Below are 23,023 nucleotides of genomic sequence, written 5' to 3' on the forward strand. Positions count from 1 at the left end.
GAGGGCAGGGGGACAAAAGCCGCAGGAGAACGCAGTTTCAAGACGAGAGGACTGTTCAGCCAGGTACTGGTTTTCAGTCAAGCACTCCAACGCAAGTGCGTACGTCATCTGCAACTGTGCAAACGGCATTACAGTCTTTCCTGCTTTAACGGTGGGCAGACACTAAGGTAGGAGTCAACTAATCCCTAACTAAATCTCAGTGTTAAAAAGCACTTATTACTCAAAAGCCTAGGAACAAGTGTACACGGCTGTTTGGGACTTTTTGTATCTTGGGTTAAGTTTTTGAAAGGTTATCTTGCTTACACAAGAGCTGTTTGTTTGTGCGTCTGCTAACAGTAACCTAATATTCTTGAACACCAAAACCATTTGTCCGAGAGAATCCAATGCAAGGGTTATACAAGTCATCTTGCTAGACCCGACAAAATATAAAAATCGGTTTTCGCCACAAACCTCACAGTATCAAAATGACATAGCAAAAAACTATCCCAGTCTGTGTCACTGAACTATCACGGGGCGTGAAACAATAGAGAGCAGAAAAGTACCAAAACACATTTATTACAAAAAAGCAAAGTTTTATTTTTTTGTAGTAACAACAACTTCAATCTGCTTATTGATCCCACAATTAAAAAAAAAGGTAAACGCAGGAAGCAAGGCTCACAAAGGAAAGCTGCAACATGCGTTACGCATCTTGGCACCTGAGATGGGTAATGCAGGTATGCTTCAAATAATTCAAGGGGTAAACCAGAGGTAACCTAAGTATACCTTACGCAAACTGCTAAAGTAGTTACCGTAACTCTAGTCTTCAACTCAGTAACTTTTCTTCAGAAAAATCTTTGCTGGTACGCAGACGTTTAGAGGCTGGATTTGCTGGAAGAAGGTTAGAAAAAGTAAGTTACTTAATGTACAGTAAACAGACTGAACTAAACCACAAACCATGTAATGCTTAAGGGATTTAACAGGAAAAGATGAGAGTCAAAATCAGGATTACCAGTCACAAATGAAAACCGTTACAGCAGTCACGTGGGGTTCTTTACCAAACGCCAAAAAGGACTTTCAAAAAACCTGTATGGAGCTACATTTTGACGTACATCTCAGTGCTACCCAACAACAGTGCAAAGATAAGTTTCATGGCATTAAAGCTTTATCAAAACCTCCTTTCCTCCAGTTCATGTAACTGCAGACTGAACACCTTCCCCCCGTCATGTAGTGCAATGCCCAAGATCACTGAAGCCAACTAGCTTCTACAAGAAATAAATCACCAATTATAAAAAAACCAAAAATCAAATTGAATCTTAGAGATCTCTAAGGATATCTATTTCTCAGTTAAATTGTACAGAACCTGATTCTGCTGGTGTAGTGACTCCGGACCTAAACTGAGTCCGTGCAAGTGTAAGAGAGAAGGTCAGAACTGGGACCAGTCACTTGGAAGTACACCATTCTACCCTGGGTGAAAATGAAGCTCCAGTTCTGAAGTATTTAGCTAATAGAAACGTGTACTTGGCATTAGATACCTCATCCTCTCCCAGTAGGCAATCTAGGGCATAAGGGTCTGTTTTACAGCCTGTGGGATGATCCTATCCAGTCCACCGTTTTTTCTGTGGAGGCTCATGCCGGGATCAGAGGAGCGGAGCGCTGTTGCCGAGAGCGCGTGAAGCCCTGCAGCTGCTGCGCATGCGCAGGCGCTCAGTCCTGCCGGCCGCCTCCGCGCTCACGCCGGAGTGCAGCATCGCTGTCACACGGCTGAAGTGGCCCACAGGGCTGACAAGGTGGGACCAGCCTGAGACAACAAAAGGTGTAGCCTGAAATCCAAGTGCCACGTAGGGGGCTTGCTCCTCACCTTCATCAGGGCAGGGCCTCTTGTACAGCACGTCTGCTGGAATCTGGAAGCTAATGCACAGCATCTCCTTGTTCGGTGCAACATTTCTAACCAGGTAAGTAGAACAGCGTCCATCCAAGGAGGTTCCCAGTGAAGCTTCAGCTCGTTCTTGAATATCTTTGGCTGGGTCGTCATGTTTGGAGAAACCGTAGCAGTGTACCGTGGGAAGGCCAGCAGTGCTGCATGGCTCTCCGGCTAAGAGATGCCTGAAAACATCTAGAAATTCAATAGCCAAAGCTGGCAAATTCATGACTATATGAAAAGAGGTTTTCTGTTCTTCTTTCAGAAGTTGGAGCTCTTTACTTAGTTCTTCTCTTACTGGCCCCAGGAGGAAGTCCCTGCCATCCATGTTGAATGCTTTTATTTTGTTGTCTACTTTGTTTAGCTTGCAGTTGTGCAGGAGCCAGTTGTAGGATTCAGGATTGAGATCGTTTGCAAATACGTGGCACTTCTTCTTTGCTGCTGGAATTGCAAAAGGTCCAATCCCAGCAAAGACATCGAAAAGGACATCGCCGGGCTTTAAAAGCTCAACGATACGGCCGTGTTCTGTGGAAAGACGTGGGTTCCAGTAGACTTTAGAAAAGTCCAATTCATATGCAATATTATTTTCCTTGACCTGAAAGTCCAAAAAATTTGCTTAAGCCTCTCTGTTCAAATTCCAGGCATGTTTAAGCATTATTAGTAATTAAGACAGCTAAAACCCAAGGTGCTTTATCAAACGATAACGTGTACATTGACATTTGTCCCATTAGTAGTACACATGAATCTTGTATAAACAGATCTACTCATCAGAATTAGCCATAAGGAATGTTCCAACTGTCAATCCAGATGGCTGGCTTATGCATGTCTCAATCACCAGGTGGAAATAAAGCAGCAACTTAAAACGACCATAAAAAAAATAAATTTCTGAGGCTTTTCAAGAGCATTGTGGCTGGCTGACAATTCCTTTATTGAAAGCAGACCTTGGGAAGATGCCTCAAGCCCTCCTTAGCAGAGTCCACATAGTAAATAAGTGTCTGAGAATGATACAGCACAAGAATGGCAACAGTCAGCCAAATTTAAAACCACTGGGAGCAAATTCTGCAGTTTGAAGAAATACTGTATTTTATCTCTCAAGGTGACGGAGTTTGGAAACTGATCCAAACCCAAACTTCGGGATGACCACTATCTTAAGAACAGAGCTAAAAAGAAAAAGTATCTATTCAGATGAGAATGGGATGCAAGATAATACTCACTTGCACCACCGTGCTTGAATTGTGTGACACTGAAGTAATGTAACTTTGGGTCCAAATCACTGCATCATTTGCTTTGCCAGCAAGAAACATACTGAACCTTATCTGCGCTCCTCAGTGTGCAGCTCAGTGGTATGCTAGATGTATGCTTAATGAGCTAATACCATCTGCATAATATTTGATTATCGCTTCTGCCTTGACAATTCAAATGCCTTCTCTGCATGTACAGGATGTTCTACCAAGCTATTCAACTTCTTTATTTGGTAATCTAAAGTTTTCTCTTATAAAACTGCTAACAGTTAGGAAAAAATATTTTTTTGGTCGAACCAGTGGCCAAGTTTCCAGCTAAGGACAAGAAACCCTGAGTGAAGAATACTTGGCAGTTATAGTGCTTTACACCTGAAAAATGTCAGAACAGAGGAGAGAGGAGGTTTGTCTTGCTGCTGACAGAAAAAGGCATAGACAAAATCTTGCCTAAGTTGCAAAGCCAGTGAGATTTAAAAAACACAATCCTGCGTTCTGTACCAGCCACTGTACAACACTTGGTGAAATTAAGAAACAGCACTTTCTTACATCAAATCCACTAAGTATTTTGGCTTTAGAGTGAGAAACACCCCTCGCTACAAGTTTGTAATTAGCATCTCTGTAAGAAACCTTTACTTCAGCTGCTTTTACATACCATTAAAATCTAGGCTGTGAAATTGAAAGAATACTTATGTTCACGATCCCTATGGTTGTGAGTTTGCTCTTAGCAGACCAGGACAAAGGAAGATAGAAGTAACTGCCAACTTTTATGCTCCAAAACAGGTGTCAGGAAGGGCACTGTGCAAAGGAATGGTCTTAACAGCATCTCTTCATCACATCTTTCCAGTAGGTGCCTTTGGTTTTTAACGTATTAAATTCGAAATAAAAGGGGAAAAAAACCCCTGTACCTTGGTTACCAGGTTGCTCTCTCCAGCGAGCACTTCCATTTGAAAATTTCTGTATGTGCTGTCAATTATACTGGTTTTATTCACTACACAGGTGATCCCCGGATTCTTGTCAATTATAACCTGGCCTGAAAGAGAGGGCAAAAGATGTTCTGGTTAAGGGACTACAACCTCTTAATGTTCTACTAAAAGACACAAACACTGCTGCTTACAGTTAACAAAACTAAGCATGTATTAGAACAACTCTAATGATTCAGGGTTGCAGACGTGACATCTTTCTAAGGCACATACTTTACCCTGACCCAGTGCTCAGTGAAGGGAGACCACAATTACTGTAGAACTGTGCCTTCTGTGCACTGCTACAGCATCAGCCCAAGGCTATTTAAAGTCGAAATATAAAGCAATGAAAAGCACTCAAAAGTTTTCTTTGTACAAGTAATAATTTATCAGCAGAATAACTGTTAAAATATCTTTTTAAGACTATACAAAATATATTAATTACTTTTTTGAGAAGAGTTGTTTTACCTACCAATCAAATGTCTGTATGGTAGCTGATGATCTCTAAGATTCAAGTGAGCTATGTGACCAACACGGCTAAATCCAGAGGTGACTTCTTGACCTTCAGGAAGGACTGCTCGTAGGATCTCCTCCAACTTGAAATTCTCGTAGGTCAGCTCCAAGTTATACTTGGACACCTCAGGATGAACATTAAGCTGTTTTAATACCTCTTGCTCCGATTCCCCTAATGAGAATTCTGGTATTTTATGAGGATCCAGAATAACAAGTCTACTGTCCTCATCTTCTGGATCCTCAACCACTCGCTTTAGACCAGGACGCTGTAGTACCGTATGTTTTAGGGACTTTAGCAAAGTATTTACAATTTCTTTCTTGACTTTAAGAACTGGAACAGCAACTGTCCTTTTAAAAGCTTCCCTGTTGAGTAGTGTCATCCCACGCACTTCAGGATGTGGCGAATACAGTTCTAGATTAGCTTTATCCTCCACAGTTTCAGGCATTGTAAAAAACCTATTTTTTTTAACTACTACAAACAGCCCAGGTATTCTGCCAGAATATTGCGCCGATAGCATCCAAACTGCTGGAAATGATGTATTTGATGCAGCTGTCCTAAAACGATTAGTTTTCAGTAGTCTGGCAGAGTATCCAAATCTCCATAAAGTCCTAGAAGAGAAATTATTCATTTTATAGACATTATGTAATCATTCCATTAAAAAGGCTGCAAATCACATGGATTTGCTGTTCTCTTAAACTAGAATTTCCATCTGTACCAAACAATCCACAATAGTTTAGTAAAGCTCTTTATTACAAATAATATACTACAAATTTCTGTCCTTTCACAAATGTATTTTTAGACTTAAACATTAACTAACTTTAAGCAGTGAGATAATCCCCTCCTGCCAAAAAACAATGACCTCTCTTTGTTCTAATAAATGTGATATTAATCCCGGTAAGCCACATGGAAAAATTTCTACCGTCTTGATCCTACTGTTGGATCCCTTCTGTCTCCGATAAAATTCATTACCAAGCAGTGGTTGCTAGAAAACAGTTATTAGCAATAGCGGTCATAATCACTCTTCGGCGATTTCTGGCTCCTATACCCCAGTGGTAAGACTCACTCCGTAGTGTCTTTGCTCCACAAGCTGCGTGCCAGAAAGACCATGAATTAAATGCAGAATTCCCCTAAAGGTACAGAGAAGCATTAGTAATGCCTGTTTGAGCAAGTGAACCCCTCTGCACAGTTCATTCATAGGACGGGGACTTGAAAAGTAGCTGTATGCTTCTTTAAATGGTTTCCCCCACTAAAGCCAGTCCAAAGGGGCCCAACTTTCCTGATTCTGCACCGGCTGCTCCTAGGCAGGAACCAAGGGTTTAGGTAGTGTGTGAGGCTGACATTTCTCCTGACTTCTTGGGAAGTTTGTTTTAAGATTGGGGGTTGACAGGAGAGATGCAAACCAGCTCTGAAAGGAAACCGGTTCTCTTGCCTGCTTCAGACATCTACAGGGCTGCTGCCCTCCTTCTGGATAACAAGCCATGCGGTCTCTTCTTCAAAAAAGGAGCTGCGCTCCACCCTTAGCAAAGCTGGCCCCGCTCCCATCCTCCCTCCCCCACAAATCCCAGCTCCTCGCTGGGACTCCCCACATCTCCAAGCCGGCTCTTTTCCCCAAGCCAAGTTTTTGGCAAAGCGCACCTCCTTTCCCTGTTGACTCAAAAATAAACATTACATTCTTCACGTCTGCTACAGAGGAGAAAAAACTTCATCCAGAGGCCAGAGCATCCCGGTGTTTTTCTTAGGCATTCCCCTACTCCCTACCTGGAAACTGCTGACCCAGTTTGCATGGGCATCTCGGTGTCAGATAAGCCCCCCCGCCGCTGGGTCTGGCCGGAGGTCCCTGCAGCCAGGACGAGGACCAACACCTCCCCAACACCGCCTACGGGAAGGCCTGCCCTTCCCCCGTAACCACGGTCCCGCCAAGATCCGCGTTTGCCCCGTTCTTCCCTCAGAGCAATCTGAGGTAAATCGGGGGGGGGGGGGGGGGGGTGTGCTCCGCCCGGCCCCAGCTCCACCGGGCACACACACACACACACACACACGCAAGGACCCCCGGCCGGGTGGGAGAGGCGCCGGCCAGGCCTCACCGGGGGGAAGGGGCCCTCGGCAGAGCGGGAGCCTCGGCGGGGTCACCCCCCCCCCCTCGTCCTGAGGGGAGCCCCGCCGGCAGCCGCCGCCTCGGGCCCACCGCGGCCTGGGCCGCCCGCCGCTGGCCGGGGGGGCGGAGGTGAGGTGAGGTGAGCCGGCCCGGCCGTGGGGACCCCCCCATGCCCGCAGGGCCGCAGCCGGGGCCTCCCCGGTTGCCACGGCTACGGCTCTCCCCGCCGCCCGCCCTCCCTCACCTCATGCCGTGCCCCGCCGCCGCCGCCCTCTCACGTCATCGCCGCCGCCGTGACGCCGCGCCGCCGCGCCGCTCCGTGTGGCCGCGCCGAGGTTGGCGGGTGGGGGGGGGCGGAGCTGGAGCGGCGGCCCCGCCCCCGCGGCGGCCCCGCCCTCCACCCCGCCTCGGCCCGCCCCCCCGGCGGCGCTCCCCTCAGAGGCGAGGCGGCGGGGCGCGGGGTGGCATGGCGCCGCCGCCGCCGCGGGGGGCCGGGCGGCTCCTGGCCGAGCGGGGCTGGTACCTGTCCGCCCGCGAGCAGCAAGAGGAGGAGGAAGAGGAGGAGGAGGCGGCGGCGGACGAGGACAGGGAGTCCGCCCCGCTGCTGCCGCCGTCGGGCAGCGTGCGTGTGAGGGGGGCGGCTCGGCGGCGGGGAGGGGGAGCGCCCTGAGGGGGCTGCGGCCGCGGGGCTGCCCGGGCCCGCTCCGTCGGCGGGCGCCGGCTTGGCTTGACTTGGCTTGACTTCTTTCCTATTCTTTCCTTTCCTTTCCCCGGGCGCTGTGTCTGTCAGGGCGGTCCCCGTCCCCGCGGCTCCCGGGCCGGGAGGCTGCGGGGGCGGCTGCCGCCGGCAGTGCTTGGTTTTGAGGAGAGGTTCGGGGAGCGTGGCCCGGGACGGGGCGGGGGGGGAGCTCGGGGGGAGCTGGGGCTCAAAGGTCGGGCCGATCGATTGCGGAGGGTGGACGGGGCTGTGGAGGACGGCTCCCGGGGGGTGACACCTGGCGAGGGCAGCGGGAAGGGCCGGGCAGGGGCGGCGGGAGCGCGGGGCCGTGCCGGGCCTGTGAAGCTGAACGTCTGGTCCTGGCGCTCCTTCTGCTCCGTTTGACGCTTCGGTGGCACAGCTCTCGGAGAGGGGCTGCCGACTGCTCTGCCCCTCGCTCCTGTGGCGAGCACGCCGGGGGGAGCCCGCTTTTTAAGCCTAAATCTTGCTGCGCTCGGTTTGTGCTCCGGTACCGCCGTTCTCAAAGGATGTAGACGTCTCGAGATCCTTCTGGGACGGCATCATGTTGTTATTGTGTGTGCAGGAGGGTTTGTGTGGTCTGAGAATGAGAAAAGAGGTTTTCTGATTTAGATGAGGGAAGGAAAAGTTGACTGTCTCCCCCTCCCTTAAATTTCCTCCTGTGAAAGACCAAAACGCCTCTCCTGTACTAATTGTACTTTGTTTTGCCCTTTTCACAGAATCCTCCAAATCGTGGCTCTTCCTTTGGTTTCTCAGTGTTTAATTTAATGAATGCGATCATGGGAAGTGGGATACTTGGCTTATCCTATGCTATGGCCAACACAGGGATCATGGGGTTTAGGTAAGTTTTCAGTTTTTACGTATACTTATTTTTAAACTCAGCTTGTAGTTTTAAATGGAACAGAACTTGATTACTAAGACTCCTGTGCAAAAAATGAGGAAGAAATAAATAACTTGTGCTTTTTGGCATTGTTGAATAAGATCTTCCCTCTTTGGTTTAGTCATTCAGAGCTGGCCTAACATAAGTACTGCCCAGATGTTGCATTAAATTGCCACATGGTGGCAATTTCTTGGCCATTACTCCTAATAGATTGATATTTACGTTTCAAAGCTGCTGTCTCCTTCAGTTCCAGAAATGGGCCTCCTGGAGTGGGATGGCTACGTATCTGAAAAATGTGAATCAGCTTGTGCTTTTCTTTGCACATTTTCTGCTTGTTGTACTTGCTAACCTATGGATGACAGGGCCAAAGTCACCAGAACTGTCACTTTTACCATTTTCTAAGCATTAGATTCACTTCATTAGAAGATACATATTTGTCTGTGTATATGTATACACACAAACTCCCATGTTTATGTCCTGTTTGTAATTCATATGTCAGGCCTTTGTCCTGTGTAGTGTGTGATACACTTTGGTGAATGATATAACAAACAGTGGAACTTAGCAAGTATTGGGAAGGTCAGAGACCATATGAACCATAGTCAGCAGATACAAGCCGTAAAATGAGGAAATCTGGTCTTGTGGTAGCTTACGTCTTGCAAGAGTAGCATTCTTAAAGATAGAAAGTGCATTGTAGCGTAGAAGTGCTGTAATTGTGAATATTTTGTGTTTTTTAGTATCTTGCTGCTGATTGTTGCCAGCCTTGCTGCTTACTCTGTATTTCTTCTGCTCAGTATGTGCACTCAGACTGGTAAGTGAAAAGGATTTGTCTAACAGTGATCTCTGAAATAATTCCTCACCTGTGTCACAAAGACATGACCCAGTATAATTATTACAATTAACAGCATGTTAACAGATAGCTGTGTCCGATTCCCTGATGTTGAAATATTTAACGTCTTTAACAATTACTATTTGCCATTTAAAAATATGATTTTGAAACTTCTTATGAAAACTCAATGCCACACTGACCGGTTTCTAGGTTTTCAGTTTTATTTTTATCAAAATCCTTCTCTCATCTTTCCAGGAAGATAGATCCTGTATTTCTGTAGCAAAATTTTTTTGGTGCTAGCTGAACTGCACTACTTCAGTGTATACTGTTGCTTTCAGTGAAGGCTTAAGAGCAATAAAGTAGCAGACTTTCATTCTTCTACTTGTAATATATATTTTGTTTATGGTTTGAAATAGATACCTTTCGGGTTTTGTAATCATACTGGATTATCATAATTCTCATGGCGTTTTATAGATGCAGGTTTTTACAGCATTTTTGATACTGAATGAGAAGTCACATTGCAGTCCTTAGAAATTACACTGCTTTGAGAATGTTCAAACAGTAGATTCTAATATCTACAATCTAATCTGCTAACGTTTTAATTCTTGCTTCTTTCAATTGTTACTGAAACAACTGACTAGTTCCTTGAGTTCTCGTACACAAAGATCACATTGTAGCAGGAAGTCTCCTTCTCTTTCAATCACCTGGTTATTGTTTCTCTCTCCTCTGTTTTCCTCTTTTCAAAGGTGGTGGGAGAAAGCTTCCGTTTCTTTCCTCATTGGCTTTGTTTTCTATAGCTAGCTTTGGTCTCTCAGCTGATTGCTTCCTGATTCTTCTTAGATCTGCTGCTCCTGTCTTCACCTGTTGAGTGATCTTCTTCATACATTCTTAAAAAATATTCTTCAGAGGTAGGGTTACTTTTATGGCTGATACTGCTGGCTGCTTGATTATTTGGGACTAAGTCTTTGGTAATTTTTTTCTCCTCTTGGAGCTCTGCTTAGTAGAAAGGAATCGGAACCTGAAATGAATAGCTAGAAAGATAGATAAGCAGCAAAAAAAGGGGAAACTGGAGGTAATTTTTTATGATCTTCGTTTATCTGTTACTTGAGGCTGAAAAGTTCTGTATTATAAAGGCACAAAGTGGTATTATGTTGTTATCTGGTAAAATAATAATTAAAGAGATCCTTGCAAAAGAATGACTGGTGAGAGGGGAAAACTAAGGATTTAAGCTTTTTGAGTGAAGAAAATTTCAATGTTGTGAACTTAGAGACCTAATATACAAGAATGGTTTAACTCCTCAGTTATTGTCCAAAGGCAACATTCCACCTCAAGAAAGCATTTTTTAAATATGCACAACTGAAAGCAAGGAATACCATTGAAAAGGCAGGATGAAGTATTTGTCTTGTCTGAAACTAGCACTTTACAGTTAATAATTAGTTATCACCTAATGTTGACAGGTAGTACTAGCACCAGAGCTATGTCTGGATAAGTTTGCTGGATTTATGGCCTTCTGTGTTTTGATTTTTTTTTTTTTTTTGTAATTTTTTTTTTTAAAGTAAGATTTCTCTCAGATTATAATTACTATAAATCCTGTAAACTATTGAAGTAATTAAATGTTAGATACCATTCTGAGTTTTTCCTTGGAATGTTGTCTTTCAAAAGTGAGAAATGTGACCTGTTGTGCCTGACAAAGTAAAATCTGTGTATGTGTTTGCTTCCAAACTAGATAATTGAACATTTTTCTTTATAAAACCTACGTCCATTTGTGAACAATGTTATAGTATTAAGCTTAATCCATGGCAAGGAACTGGAAGGAAATTTTAGTAGTTTTATATTAAAAAATGAGCTAGAAAAATTTAAAGGGTGGAGAAGAAAAACCTTTGAAAGTGTTTGAAAACAATTCATTCAGGTATTCAAATCATAAAAGTAATCCTAGGAAAGGGTTGACCTATAAAATACCTTCTGAAAAGAAAGCTCTAATATTAATTCCATTTTAAACAGAGACCAGGATTTATTAAGCACAGGCATTTTAGTTGTAGTTTAAAAATAAAGAAGTGTCTTCAATTTTTAAATTATGTTGGTCTGGACTTTGACAAAATCAATGATTTGTGTAGACCAAAAGGCTTAGCAAAAAAAATATTCCCAAGCGTCAAGGGTTAGACTTGGATTAGTTTAGTCAATGTTTTTTCCTCGTGTTAATTCAGTACAACCTACGTTGTTTTGGGGTTTGGGCTGACAAAGGCTATGCTTACTCTGTAAAGCAGAGGAATTGGGAATTTAAGTGGGATGTACTTTGAAATTTTGTGGCTTTTTTTCTTTTCATTTTATGAGTTAGTCATAGTATTGCTCATACTATACTTGCCAATTTCACTTTGAATTTAAATAGATAATTTCCATTTAGTGTTAGTAACATAACAGAAATCAAGCCAATCAGGCAGAACTTGTTTATCTTTATATCAATTGTGCTTAATATTTTGTTTTTTATATATTTTTGAAATTACAAAAAGTAATGTGATTAAGTATTAAGGCTTCCCAATGTTCACAGGACTAAATTGGTTACAGGAACAGAGTATAGAAAATATAGAAAAAAAAATATAGAAAAAAATATAGAAAGCTATAGAAAATATTCTAAGGTTTCATATTGCTGTTTTGTAATTCTGTGGAAAATTTTGTTGTCTTTGTTGGTAACTCCTCATACGTGTGTGCTGTGTATTTGTTCCCATGTGGTAAAAACAACTTTCTCCTAAATATGTTTAAAATTGTACTGATTTTTCTGATGCCATTGGAGATGGTCTTCTAGAATGCTATTTTTTTTTCTCGTGATCAATGACTTTATAAATACAAATCTAAGAAAAATACAGAGTAAAATCTAGTAACACATACTCCTTCTTTAATTATATCTGTATATAACTTGTATCAGTGTAACGGCAAATGTAAGAGTTTAGTCCAGGTTTATGCTGAGAGCTGACTGTGGCTCAATTTTGTAATTTCATTTATTTTTTCATAACATATTGGTGTCAGTAGTAGAGCAGAATGTGAAACATCGCCCTTGAGAAAATAATGTGAGAAAATTAATGAAGTTTGGTTTTGTTGCCCCCCACCCCTCTGGAGCATTGATCTGATTGTGTGCAGAACTTCAGTGAAATAAAAACACCTAAGCTTGGGCAGTTGGCAGTCTGAGGCTCCAGTCCCGTCATCTGATCCTTGCGAACCGCCTGTGTCTCCTATGTCTTGTTTCATTTACTTCAGTGGGACTTCACTCAGGTGTGAAGGTCTGCCCCCAGCAGCTCATATTGCAGGGCTGGGCCCTAAATTAAGATGTGACAGGAATAGAAGCAGTAGTGTACCAAGTAGAACCAAGGGAGAGAAAGCAAGTGTTGTGACAATAAAATTAATGTGGTTTTGAAATTAATTTTACCCTTTGAGGCATTTACAACTGTGGACCATTTTATTATATACTGAGAAAGTGAGGGGTATTTCTCAGAAAACTTTCATCTTTTTGATACTGCTTGAGTTTCTAATAACAAAATACAGAGCAACAATGAAAGACTTCAATATGACTTCCTTCATTCTGAGAAGGGGTTGGTTTGAGTTACCAGCAATATTAGAAGTGAGTTGCAGCTAAAACTCAACAAAAGCGTACAGGAAACCACAGGCTGTTTTAATGCGATTATGTAAGTTAAGTGCAGGTAAGGGCAGGATTTTTGCTTTGGTGTGTTTTGTTCTGGTTTTTTTTAATAATAGATTTCAACCAAGGAAGATGTTTACCTTCAGCTCTCTTGAAAATAAATAGCGCCAAGTTTTTAGAAGCTGGCAAGATGGTGATTAATGTTTATATTCGTAGAAAGACGAAAATGGATCCTCTGTTGTTGTCTTCATTTAAAAAAAAAAAAAAGTGTACCCTTTTAACAAGTAAAATATGGGAATATCTTATATCTAATTGTTGAGGCTAATCTCGGAATTCTTCACCTGTAGTATCTCTTGCAAAGATCTTTGGGGGAAGGCAATTTGCCATTAATATGTTGGGGTTTTTTGTTTGGTTTGTTTTTTTTTTTAAATAGTACTATTTTTAGTATTAAATTGAGTTTCTAGAGAGTTTCCGAATGGTTGAGCATATAGCTGTATTTTGTAGCAGGAGTACAGGTGTATATAAAAGCTAGTTTGTGAATAAAAAATACTGTAAAATACTCTTTTAATTTTGTCCTGAATTATGTTAATTTAAAAAGGGAAAAAAGGCAGAGCTAGAGCTTTCAAGTGATTTTGAAGTTAGAAATATTTTCGCTTTTTTTTCTCCATACTAACAGCTGTCACTTCTTATGAAGACCTTGGCCTGTTTGCTTTTGGATCAACTGGAAAGGTGAGTATTTATTTTTACCTGTGTATTTTTCTTCTTGGTTTCATGCTTCTGATATACAACTGTTCTTTGCATAGTAAAGAGATATAAATGAAATAAGTAGTACAATTACTGACATTGTAGTATACTGAAAAGTCCGTTACCTCCTGAAGCTTTTTGCTACATTTCAGTTAGTGTGTCTGGTCTGTGGAAGCCCAAACTTTAGTTAACTGCAAGATAGACATTCCTTAAACGCAAGATTTTGCACTACTTTCCTGTCAGTGTGTTCATTTTTTAGTTGTATGTGCAAATACATGCTTACTGGCATTGTGGTCAAATTGGATCAGCAATCTATTTTAGGTTTGTTACAGTCCCATCGTACCTGTGCTGTAAACTGTTAAGAGACAGGTAAGTGATTTACTGTTGGTGTTCTAGCACTTAATAGAGATCCAAGATAAGCGTTTGCCTTTCATGTAGTTTCCACAATAGGAACAAGTAAGAGTATGTTTAATGCATGTTAATTTTTTCTTTTGTTTAATAAACTCTTCAGATGAATGTTTCTTACTTGTTGTTTTATCTCATGATTTAAAAAAAACCAAACAAACCAACAGCAAACTAACCATTTTTGCTATAAGAGTAATCAACATGTAAGCTGTGCCTTTTTAGTAGCATGTGCTGAATTTGTTTCTCCTAATAGGCAATGTTGTCCAGTAATACTGGGTGCACAGGAAATATTGCTTGTGAATATTGCACATGTAACATTATGACTTCTATGCTCTGTGTTTCAGTTACACAATACTAAAAGCAGATTCTACCCCACAGAATTGCAATTTTAATGGTTTACTGAAACAATGTAAATTTTTTTTAAAATGAGTTCTGCTAAATGGGCTGGACTCTAATTTCTTCTGGTTTAATGTAACTGAGAATTAAATCTGAGCTATTAGGTGTTTGGAAGACTTCCATTAGCATTAATAAGCAGATGTGAGTGTAGCCTGTGAGGATCAATATTTATCGATCAAAGTTAAGATGTGATCAACTTCAATAGATAATAAACCTTGATATTAGCAAGGTATGAATTAAAGTTATTTTTTACAGGAGCCATTCTGTACACATTAACCACAAGCCATTAGATGCAGAAATCATAGAAATGTAGAGCTTAAGGAGATACTAAAATGTGACTTAGTCTGTCTTTGCTCTGAAGCAGGGCTAAACATACATAAATGATTCTTGGCAGGCGTTTGTCTAATCTGTTATTTAAAAGATTAAATGAAGGAGATTTCACAGCTGCACTATGTAGTCAACATCAATTTTTTTTTTTTATTCTCCCTAATATACTTTTTCATAATTTTCAGTTTAAATAATTTGTGCTAAAAATCATCCGGTCTTTTATTTTCAGTGTGCATGGAGAACACTGGAATATTTCTAGGTTAGGAAGCTGTTGTTTTGATAAAATAATTAACCAAAGTTCACCAAGCTTTCTTGATGAACTGACATTTTCTGGAACACTTATCTTTCTCTCTTGAAGTATCTTTGATGTTTATACACCTTTCTTAAAACTTGCCTGCAAAATGGAACACAGTAAGCTGGCCGAGAACTTGACAGTGACAAGAAATGTAATTATTACCTATGTTTTAGATAGAACATGGCTAGTACTATGTCCCAAAACAAGATTTGCTGTTCCTGTGGGTGCTTCATGCTATTTATCTCAGACTGTTTTCTGTATTTGCAGTCTAATAACTCTAAGTCATATATTTGAGATCTACTTCCGGAGTGCATTGCTTATAACTGATCTTTTTGATTTTTAGACTTTTCTAGTTTACCACAACCATTCTGAATTCTAATCCTGTCCCTAAACGTTCCTCACTTCAGTCAGGCACAGGTGGCTTTTTTTTTTTTTTTTTTTTTTATTATTTAAAGTAGTACTTACTCTTCCCTCACCCAAGTCATAACGTAATTATACAGACAGATTGCTGTAGGACCTTGTTTGAACTGGCATCTTTGGTTGACAGTAAACAACTGGTTAACTGCTCTTGAAGTAGAGAAGTTATACAACCTTACAGTCATTTCCTGTCAAACATATTTTTCTGAGATTTGTGAGAATGGAGATTTTCTGCTATTGGAATATTGCTGATTCTCCCTTTCCAAAGGCACGAAGTATTTGTTTCCATCTATGGCAAATGCCAAAATACCATACTTTTTTTTTTTTTTTTTTTTTTTTCCCCCTTCTTCTCCCCTGGTGACTTTTGAATTGACTTTGCATTCGTTTAAAATCTGATATGATTTTCTAGCTGATCAACTAAAAAAATGGCAACTCTGCTTTCAGCCTTTTTTCAAAAGTACAAATTTGTTTTTCTTCTCATAACTGTGGCTTAATTTTTTCAAAATTGATTTAATGGTAGCACTCATGTAGGAAGGCCCTGCTATATCAAGAAGAGCAGTGGGTAAAAAGAAAAACTGTACTGGATGATTGTACTTTTAGAACTGAACTGAAAAGAAAACACTGGGAAAACTTTAGACACTTTTAGGTTTCTGTCAGTTGGAAGTTAATTCTTTGGATTCAGACAAATATTTTAATAGCTTGTGATCATTTCGACTACCATCTCAGTCCAGCATGATTAATCACAAATGCTAAAGAAAAGTCTGTCTGGTTTACAAGAATAATGATATTCATGACAGTTAAAAATATCCAGGTTTTTGGAGTGAGGAAGTAGCTTGCACAAATCTCTGCTGTCTGATTGTCTTCAGAGATGAATGATCATTTTCATTTGTACTCTCCTGATGATAACTAGAATGCGCTTACACATTTTCAGTGATTTAAAAACCTCATCTTCTGCAGAACAGGCTTCACTCTATAATTTCTCTTGTTTTGTCATCTCAGAATGAAAATGCAGTATTTTCAGGGAGATTTTTTTGCTTTTATATTCATTTTAGATTGTGTTGGTTTCCATGTGTTAAACTCTGGAGAAGATGCCCTTCCTTTCAGTGCTAGTTATCGCTTCTACATCTGGTCTGTTTAAGATAATACATATGTGTTTTATGACTACTGTAGACATACGATTTTAGTTAGCCTTACCCTTTCTAAAGAAATCAATTTTTTTTATAGGTCCTTGTTGCAACTACAATAATTATCCAGAATATTGGAGGTAAGAAACTTCATGTGCTCAATATTAACCAAGTTGAGTATAACCTCTACAGCCTACAAAGCTCCACAAACACCAAAAGCAGTAATTAAATGAAAGTGTTCTTAAGTTTTCTGTCGTTTTAATCAGTCTCTTAAAGGAAGTGCTTATGTGATCATGCTAACTGGACATGCTGTTGTCATGGGGTAGATGGGGGGATTTACGGGTGTTGGATTGTGTGCCTGATACTGCATCACAGGATGTGGAGTACATCCATTATAGCTGGCATTGCTGATTGGAAGGGGCTGAGAAAGCATAATCTCCTCTCCACCATTCCATACATTTGCATCTAGTAGCTACATTTTATCATATCATGTGTTATAGTTTTTCCTATTGGAGCTTGCTTATGCCTTTTAGTGATTTGTGTAACAACTGAATGTTTACTTAGCCATGAAGTTTCATATGTTCTTTATTAATGGTAGCTTTTTTTTTTGTTGTTAGTTCAATACCTTGGTTTTTGGGGAGGTTGTTTAGTTTGCTGACTTTCATCATGTGGGCTGATAATCTATGTTGTCATATGCTGGGCTGCCCAGTTACATTATTCTTGTTTTGTCTTCCTTATTAGTGTATAACATAATAAAATAACACTAGCTGTCTTTGTATTAAAAAAATTGCCTAAGCCTTTAAACTCTTACTATGTTCACATACTAGACAGTTACTAAGTAGTAGTGCCCTTAGAAATTAATTGTCTGAAAGCAGACAGTGTTTAACAGAACAATTTTAAATATTTTTGGCCGTAAATGTTTTGGATACTTTCTTTTAGATGAGGGAATTACGTGAAAGCTCCCTTCTCTCTGTCCCCTACCCTCAAGAAGACACACATGTTCACATACATTGACAGAAGGAAACAGCATTCCAGCACTGTTCTTTCCTTCAGGATTACCTGTCAAGTTCAGACAATTCAGTGATTGCTGGTTTTTGTCACTATGTAGAGACCTAGAACTAGACCAAGTAACTGCTTTTATGATAAAATTGGAATTTTTTCTTATACTAAAAGCTCCACTAATAGAAACTGCCTAATTGAAATGGCTATAAAACCCCAAGCATTTATTTAAGGCAGGAGTGAACACATTAATTCCAAGATTAAGGATTATTTATTCATACAGGTTTTTAGAGGATGTTCTGTAGCAATGAACAAATTTTTTAATTTCCTTTCCTGTTCGAGTGGACCTCTAAATAAACAGTACTAGAGAAGGAGGGATACACGCAGTACAGGTTCTGGAGACTCTGGGTTTGTGTATAGGTCTCTGTGATCAAAGGAAATATGACTCTTATTTCTTCTTCATAGCAGTTCATAACCTTCTCTGTGTCATTTTTAATAAAATTCTGCTCAGTAACTCTGGAGTCCCAAACTATTGCATGCTGGATATTATCAAACTACTTAGTCTTCTGCCAACAAGTTGGGCCTGATTTGCCAACCAGTGGTTTTCTGCTTAACTGGTTAAAAAGTAGGTTTTTGCAAGCTGAAACTCTTCTTTTGAATATTTTTAGTGACCTCATTTTGATGGAAGCTTTCAAAACTATGTTTTGGATCTTCTGGTTCCAAGGGCAATATCTTTCATGTAAGAGCATGGTAGTAGTTCATGCATCTGATACGTTTGCTTGCAAAGATCACATAGTTTCAAATGCGCTGAAAAGAGAAAGCTGACTTTCCTTCTCTGAGTCAGTAACACCGACACATGCCCCAGTCTGTGAGGAAGGGTGATTTGTCGAAACATGGATTGAAAGTTGGGCCTCCTTGGCACCTTCTGCCATACAGAAGATGTATTGTGCTGTCATTGCAAGGAGCTATCACAGCTTCTGTTTAGTATTTAGATTTCTGTTTGGGAGCGGAGCTCCCAGCTGCGTTATTTCGCTCCTTAACGACTGCCTTTGGCAGAGTCCTGATGCTGCAGTCCAAGTCAGCAGAGCAGCACTGTGTCAGTAATCATCTTTGAAGATGATTATACTGGAGGCTAACAGGCTTTAAAAAAAAAATAAAAGGAGGGATGAAGAGTTCTCTTCATCTCTCACTGAGCCTTGACTCTTGAAGAAATGCAGAGAAAGAAAGGAATTTTTCTTGTCTTTCTGGTCCTTCTGCAGATTTTAAATGGGGGTGGTCAAACTGTGGAGCGTAGTTTGTCCTGAATGGGAGCCGTGCCTGAATTAAGTGTAAAACTTAGGTTCTGCCCTTAGTGCACTTTGGTAGGTGTTCCCCTCTTCTTGTTTTTCTGTACCTTTGAAGGAACCAGAAGTACCATGCCTGATGGGCAGACGTCCAGACTCTATCAACATTTTTAATTTCAAAGTAAGGCTAAAAAGAAAATTGTTTCCTGTTACTTCTTCCATCATCAGACGTGGGTATGTCACATCATATGGTATCTTATTTCAAAAGTGATTGGAGAGCATGAGATAATGAATGATGGTTTGTGATTAAAATAAGCAACTTTACTAGGGTTATTGTCACTGTCTGCATCTAGTCTGGGCTTTTTAAAGTTTGGTCTGATCACTTCTAAAAATAATTGCACTGCGGAAGTGCTTTACATTCATTAGTGGTGGAGAGAGCTTTTTAGTAATCATTTTAATATAGTTATGCTTTCCAGTTTGTCATCTGTGCTTTTTTAAAAAGAAAGCTTAAAGTGCAAATTTGAACTTGACATCCTAATTGCATACAGTTATGGATTTGTGTAGGTAGGGGAGTTGATTTTTCTACTAGCAAGATGCACAAGGTGGGGGGGGGGGGGAAGAAAAGATTGTTGTACAGCAACAGGAACACACTGGTTGGTCAAATTTTGAACTTAAAAGGTTAAAAAATATTGATTCCAAGTACATTGCTTGGGATTTTAACACATATCTCTAACATAAGTGCTCAACTTTCCTGCAGATTTTTAATAGTCTCTTGGAACACTTTGTGTTATGTTAATCCAAGTAACACAAATCAAGTACCAAAATCCATTTAAGTACAAAAGATTAACTAAGGATGCATCAGGATAATGCGTTAACTTTGCAATATCCAAATGTAAATTAAGGTCGTCTTAAATACTGTGACTTAAAGACTTTATAGAACATACACAGATTCTTAGCTTAGAGTGGTTAAACTGAGAATGTTTGCCTAGCTTTCCTTGTATCAATATGTACTTGTTCTTGCACTATAGGTGTATGTTAATAAAGTGAAACCAAAACATTGAATGGGATGGCCAGTGCTACTACGTTTTACATTGTTTTATTTGCCAGTATTTTGGCCCAATCCAGCAGCTGTAATCTAAGTAACTAGTGATTAGTTACACGTGAACTGCCTTGTTCTTGAAAGAGCTTGTTACTGTGCGTATGGGGTTGCAAACTGGACACTAGAAAGGAAACTATCAAATTGCATGCTACCAGGCTGTTACTTGGTTCATCCACTCCTCCCAACCCTTTCCTTTCACCCCAGGTCTTTAAGTGGAGCGATCTTCCAAATGTCCATTTCTTGCCTGCCATGCAGAAGAAGATCTTGAAGGATTTCAGATCTTGTCACGTGCCCTCTAAGATGAGAGAGGGCCCCTGGGGAAGTTGCACGCCTGGAGGTATAGAAGGAGCGAGGGAGACAGCTATCGAAAACGCTAAGTTACATGGCCCTGCTGGCTCTTTATGTAATCCTTCCCAGGAGCGACTGGACTTGGACAGAGTCCCTGCTATTGTTTTAATAGTGTTGTGCTTCTAGGAAGTGATGGATGAGGCACAGTGGGCCAAAGCCGTGGCTCGGCGTCACGCAGCCCTTCCCCCTCCCCTGCCAGGGAAGCTCTGTGAGCTTCCTAGATGCTTTCAGAAGGGGGGAAGGAAGACGGGAATTTCTCCTCCTGGAATTGTCCTCTCTGCGGATGTGACTGAAAAGAAGGACGGTCCGCAGCTGTGTGTCCGAGAGAAAATCGGTAGGAATCTTAAAGCATATGTAATGAAGTTAGAGAAGGAATTATTTTAGCGAGGCTGGTGGAAAAATGGAGACAAACACAATAAAGCATTGCACAAGAGCAGCGCTCGGTCTGTTGCCAACACTAACAAATCTTCAGCGTTGAGGTCTAGCAGGAAGTATGCGGAGAGTTTTACAGCATACTTCTCTGGGCTGCGGGCTGGTATCAGCTGAAGGTCACTGCTGTAGGGAGATACGGCCAGGCCCAGAGGGCCTGGTAGCTGTGATACACAGAAACATAAATTGAAACTGCTGGGAACACGAGTTTAATTATTTAAAATTTATTAGCAGAGGGATTAAGTGCAACAGTAGAACCTGCAGTACAGCCACGTAGCATAGGTGGTCTGTGTGAGGACTTTTTGCAACAGACTTTATTTTTTTTTTCTGTTTCTTTCGATAGGCTGAGATAGACAGAGGAATTCTCGTGCTGCGGATCAGTGTGGGTAACTAGCCTGCCTTGGCTTGTACCCAGGTGATCATTGCAGTCCTTCTTTGGAACTAAGCTTTCCAGACAGGTATCTTAATTTTACAAAGAATTATTTGCTTTCTAGTATAAATACGGTTTAATTAAGTGTAATTTCTGTAAACTGGTGCTTGAGGATTTTGTTTCAATATTCTGCAATTAACATGTCCTCAAAGGTACACATTTTTCTTCTTTGTAAGAATAAGTAATGAGGAAAAAAGATTGTTCAGAATCCCTGGAGCGCTGTTTTATCCTCGGGTCTGCCTGAATGCTATAGGCAGTAAATAGAAGCTACGGGATTAGTTCTGATGGGAGATTCAGTTCTTTAGCTGGATTTTATGGCCTGTTAATACAGTCAACATGACGGACAATACACAGAAACCCTCCTCCGAATGTACTGCCTGCTAAATACATATGTACGTGTGGATAGTTCATGCTTTTCAAGCTTCCCGAAGTAAATCGAAGTAAATCGAGGCAGAAGCATGTGTATGAAGAACAGCGAGAGGGTGCAGACAGTGTGGTGGGGGGAGCAGTGCCGCTGCCGCCCCACTACCATCCGCTGGCCTGGCTGGCCCGCGGGGGCTGCCGGCCGCCACCGGAACCTCCAGCCTTCCCCGGCTTTATTCCACACCCCCCGTGCTTTTTTGTGTACTTGAGGTAAACAAGGAAATATTTCACTTTGGCATTTGCCGGGGCGGGGGGGGGGATATAGGTATGCTTTCTGTGAGTCAGTACTTACAAATGCTGTGTGTGGATTGAAAAAAATACCTTGTTTTATCAAGTTAATTAGGCATTTTTGTTTTGCAAATTATTTTGTTGGGGTTTCTTTCTCCCCAGAGTTCATCAATTCTGAAATTTAGTTTTAAAAGTATTTACAAAATTTGTCTTGAATTTAAATGGAGCAACTATTTTTTGAGAATGGGGAGGTGGGTGGGAGTAACCACCTCTTTGTAATCAGAGTAAGATACTCTGCAAACTTTGGAAAAAAAAAAAAGAATGGTGCAAATCGTGGAATAATAAAATACAGCTTGTTACATGCTGAGACCTGCATCGTTAATACCTTAAGAAATCACTGAGCTTCCTTTAAGTATGGGAAATCTAATTCTGTTTTCAAACAAACACGAATGTTTGTTTTCGCAGTGGCGTTTGCTTTTGACCTGCAAGACTAATTATCCTTACTGATTCAAAGTGAGGATTTTCAGTGCAGAGCTGCCTTAATTAAGGGCATGTTTGTCAGCTCCTGTACTAATTTAACAATTGATGGCCCATGCTCTTCTGTTTTCGTATTGCAGTGAATGGTTGTTGGAAGGTTTGACACTGTAAAGAATATTAAGTCTGCTTTAAATAAAAACCCCAACAATAATCCCAACCTGCAGCTCTACTTCAGAATGGAATATATGAAGACCTGTGTAGAACACATTTCAGTTTTATTAGCATTTAGCATAGCTGTACAAATACGATTAAACTAATGAAGTTTTACCAAAATAAATCTGCTGCCCACGTGTTCCCTGTGCAATAAGAAGCACTTTTTTTTTAAGCTTGCCATAGATATGTTCCAGAGTAATTCAGATAAAAGCTAAACACAGAAGGAAAGGGAAGCAGGGGAGCGGAAGTTCATCAGGATGAGTGTCCATAATGTGAAGACTAGCAAAGAAGTTGACAACCTTTTTCTGTTCTCAGAACTTCTCCATATGAACAAGCATTACATCTGCTTTCACACGCTCCATTCTGCATCTGTATTTAAAAGCAAACAAATGAGCCCGACAAATTCTTTCTGTTTCCACTAAGAGGAAATATTAAAAACAATACATAAAGTAATTGGGAGACTTCCTAAAATCGAATATGAGGGGGATTCATTGCAAAATGAAAAGAGCATGCTCTTAAGGCCATATGATGTGAGGGCTTAAACAGTTGATGGTTTTCAGTGGCATCCATGCATCATTCCTGGTGTTTGCACAATTCAGATTACTTACGAGGA

General features: G+C 40.9%; 2 protein-coding genes across 8 annotated transcripts in view; one reads left to right on the forward strand and one right to left on the reverse strand.

The window, feature by feature from the left end:
* Positions 1-539: 539 nt before the first annotated feature.
* Positions 540-7,047, reverse strand: TRMT5 (tRNA methyltransferase 5). Of its 2 annotated transcripts, none has more exons than XM_030005168.2 (5): positions 6,948-7,047; positions 4,567-5,216; positions 4,041-4,165; positions 1,838-2,492; positions 540-867 (listed from the first exon to the last, which is right to left on the reverse strand). In XM_030005168.2, the coding sequence occupies exons 1-5, from the start codon at positions 6,950-6,952 to the stop codon at positions 803-805; spliced, it is 1,500 nt and encodes a 499-aa protein (XP_029861028.1). In that variant the 5' UTR covers positions 6,953-7,047; the 3' UTR covers positions 540-802. The 2 variants fall into 2 exon arrangements, with proteins under 2 accessions (XP_029861028.1, XP_029861021.1); XM_030005161.2 differs by lacking the exon at positions 6,948-7,047 and adding an exon at positions 5,672-6,543.
* Positions 7,048-7,133: 86 nt separating this feature from the next.
* The window catches only part of SLC38A6 (solute carrier family 38 member 6), a 46,316-nt gene continuing 30,426 nt past the window's right edge, over positions 7,134-23,023 (forward strand). For 2 of the 6 annotated variants that reach the window (XM_030040663.2, XM_030040633.2), the window contains exons 1-5: positions 7,134-7,331; positions 8,159-8,280; positions 9,054-9,127; positions 13,450-13,502; positions 16,582-16,621. In XM_030040663.2, coding sequence (XP_029896523.1) covers positions 7,170-7,331; positions 8,159-8,280; positions 9,054-9,127; positions 13,450-13,502; positions 16,582-16,621 — 451 coding nt within the window. In that variant the 5' untranslated portion in view covers positions 7,134-7,169. Of the gene's footprint in view, positions 7,332-7,634; positions 8,057-8,158; positions 8,281-9,053; positions 9,128-13,449; positions 13,503-16,581; positions 16,622-18,955; positions 19,666-20,066; positions 20,545-23,023 lie in introns of those variants that run through there. The other 4 variants (XM_030040623.2, XM_030040671.2, XM_030040645.1 and 1 more) reach the window with 4 other exon arrangements.

The sequence above is a fragment of the Aquila chrysaetos genome, chromosome 2, assembly GCF_900496995.4.
Source record: "Aquila chrysaetos chrysaetos chromosome 2, bAquChr1.4, whole genome shotgun sequence".
In the NCBI taxonomy this organism is placed as follows: domain Eukaryota; kingdom Metazoa; phylum Chordata; class Aves; order Accipitriformes; family Accipitridae; genus Aquila; species Aquila chrysaetos.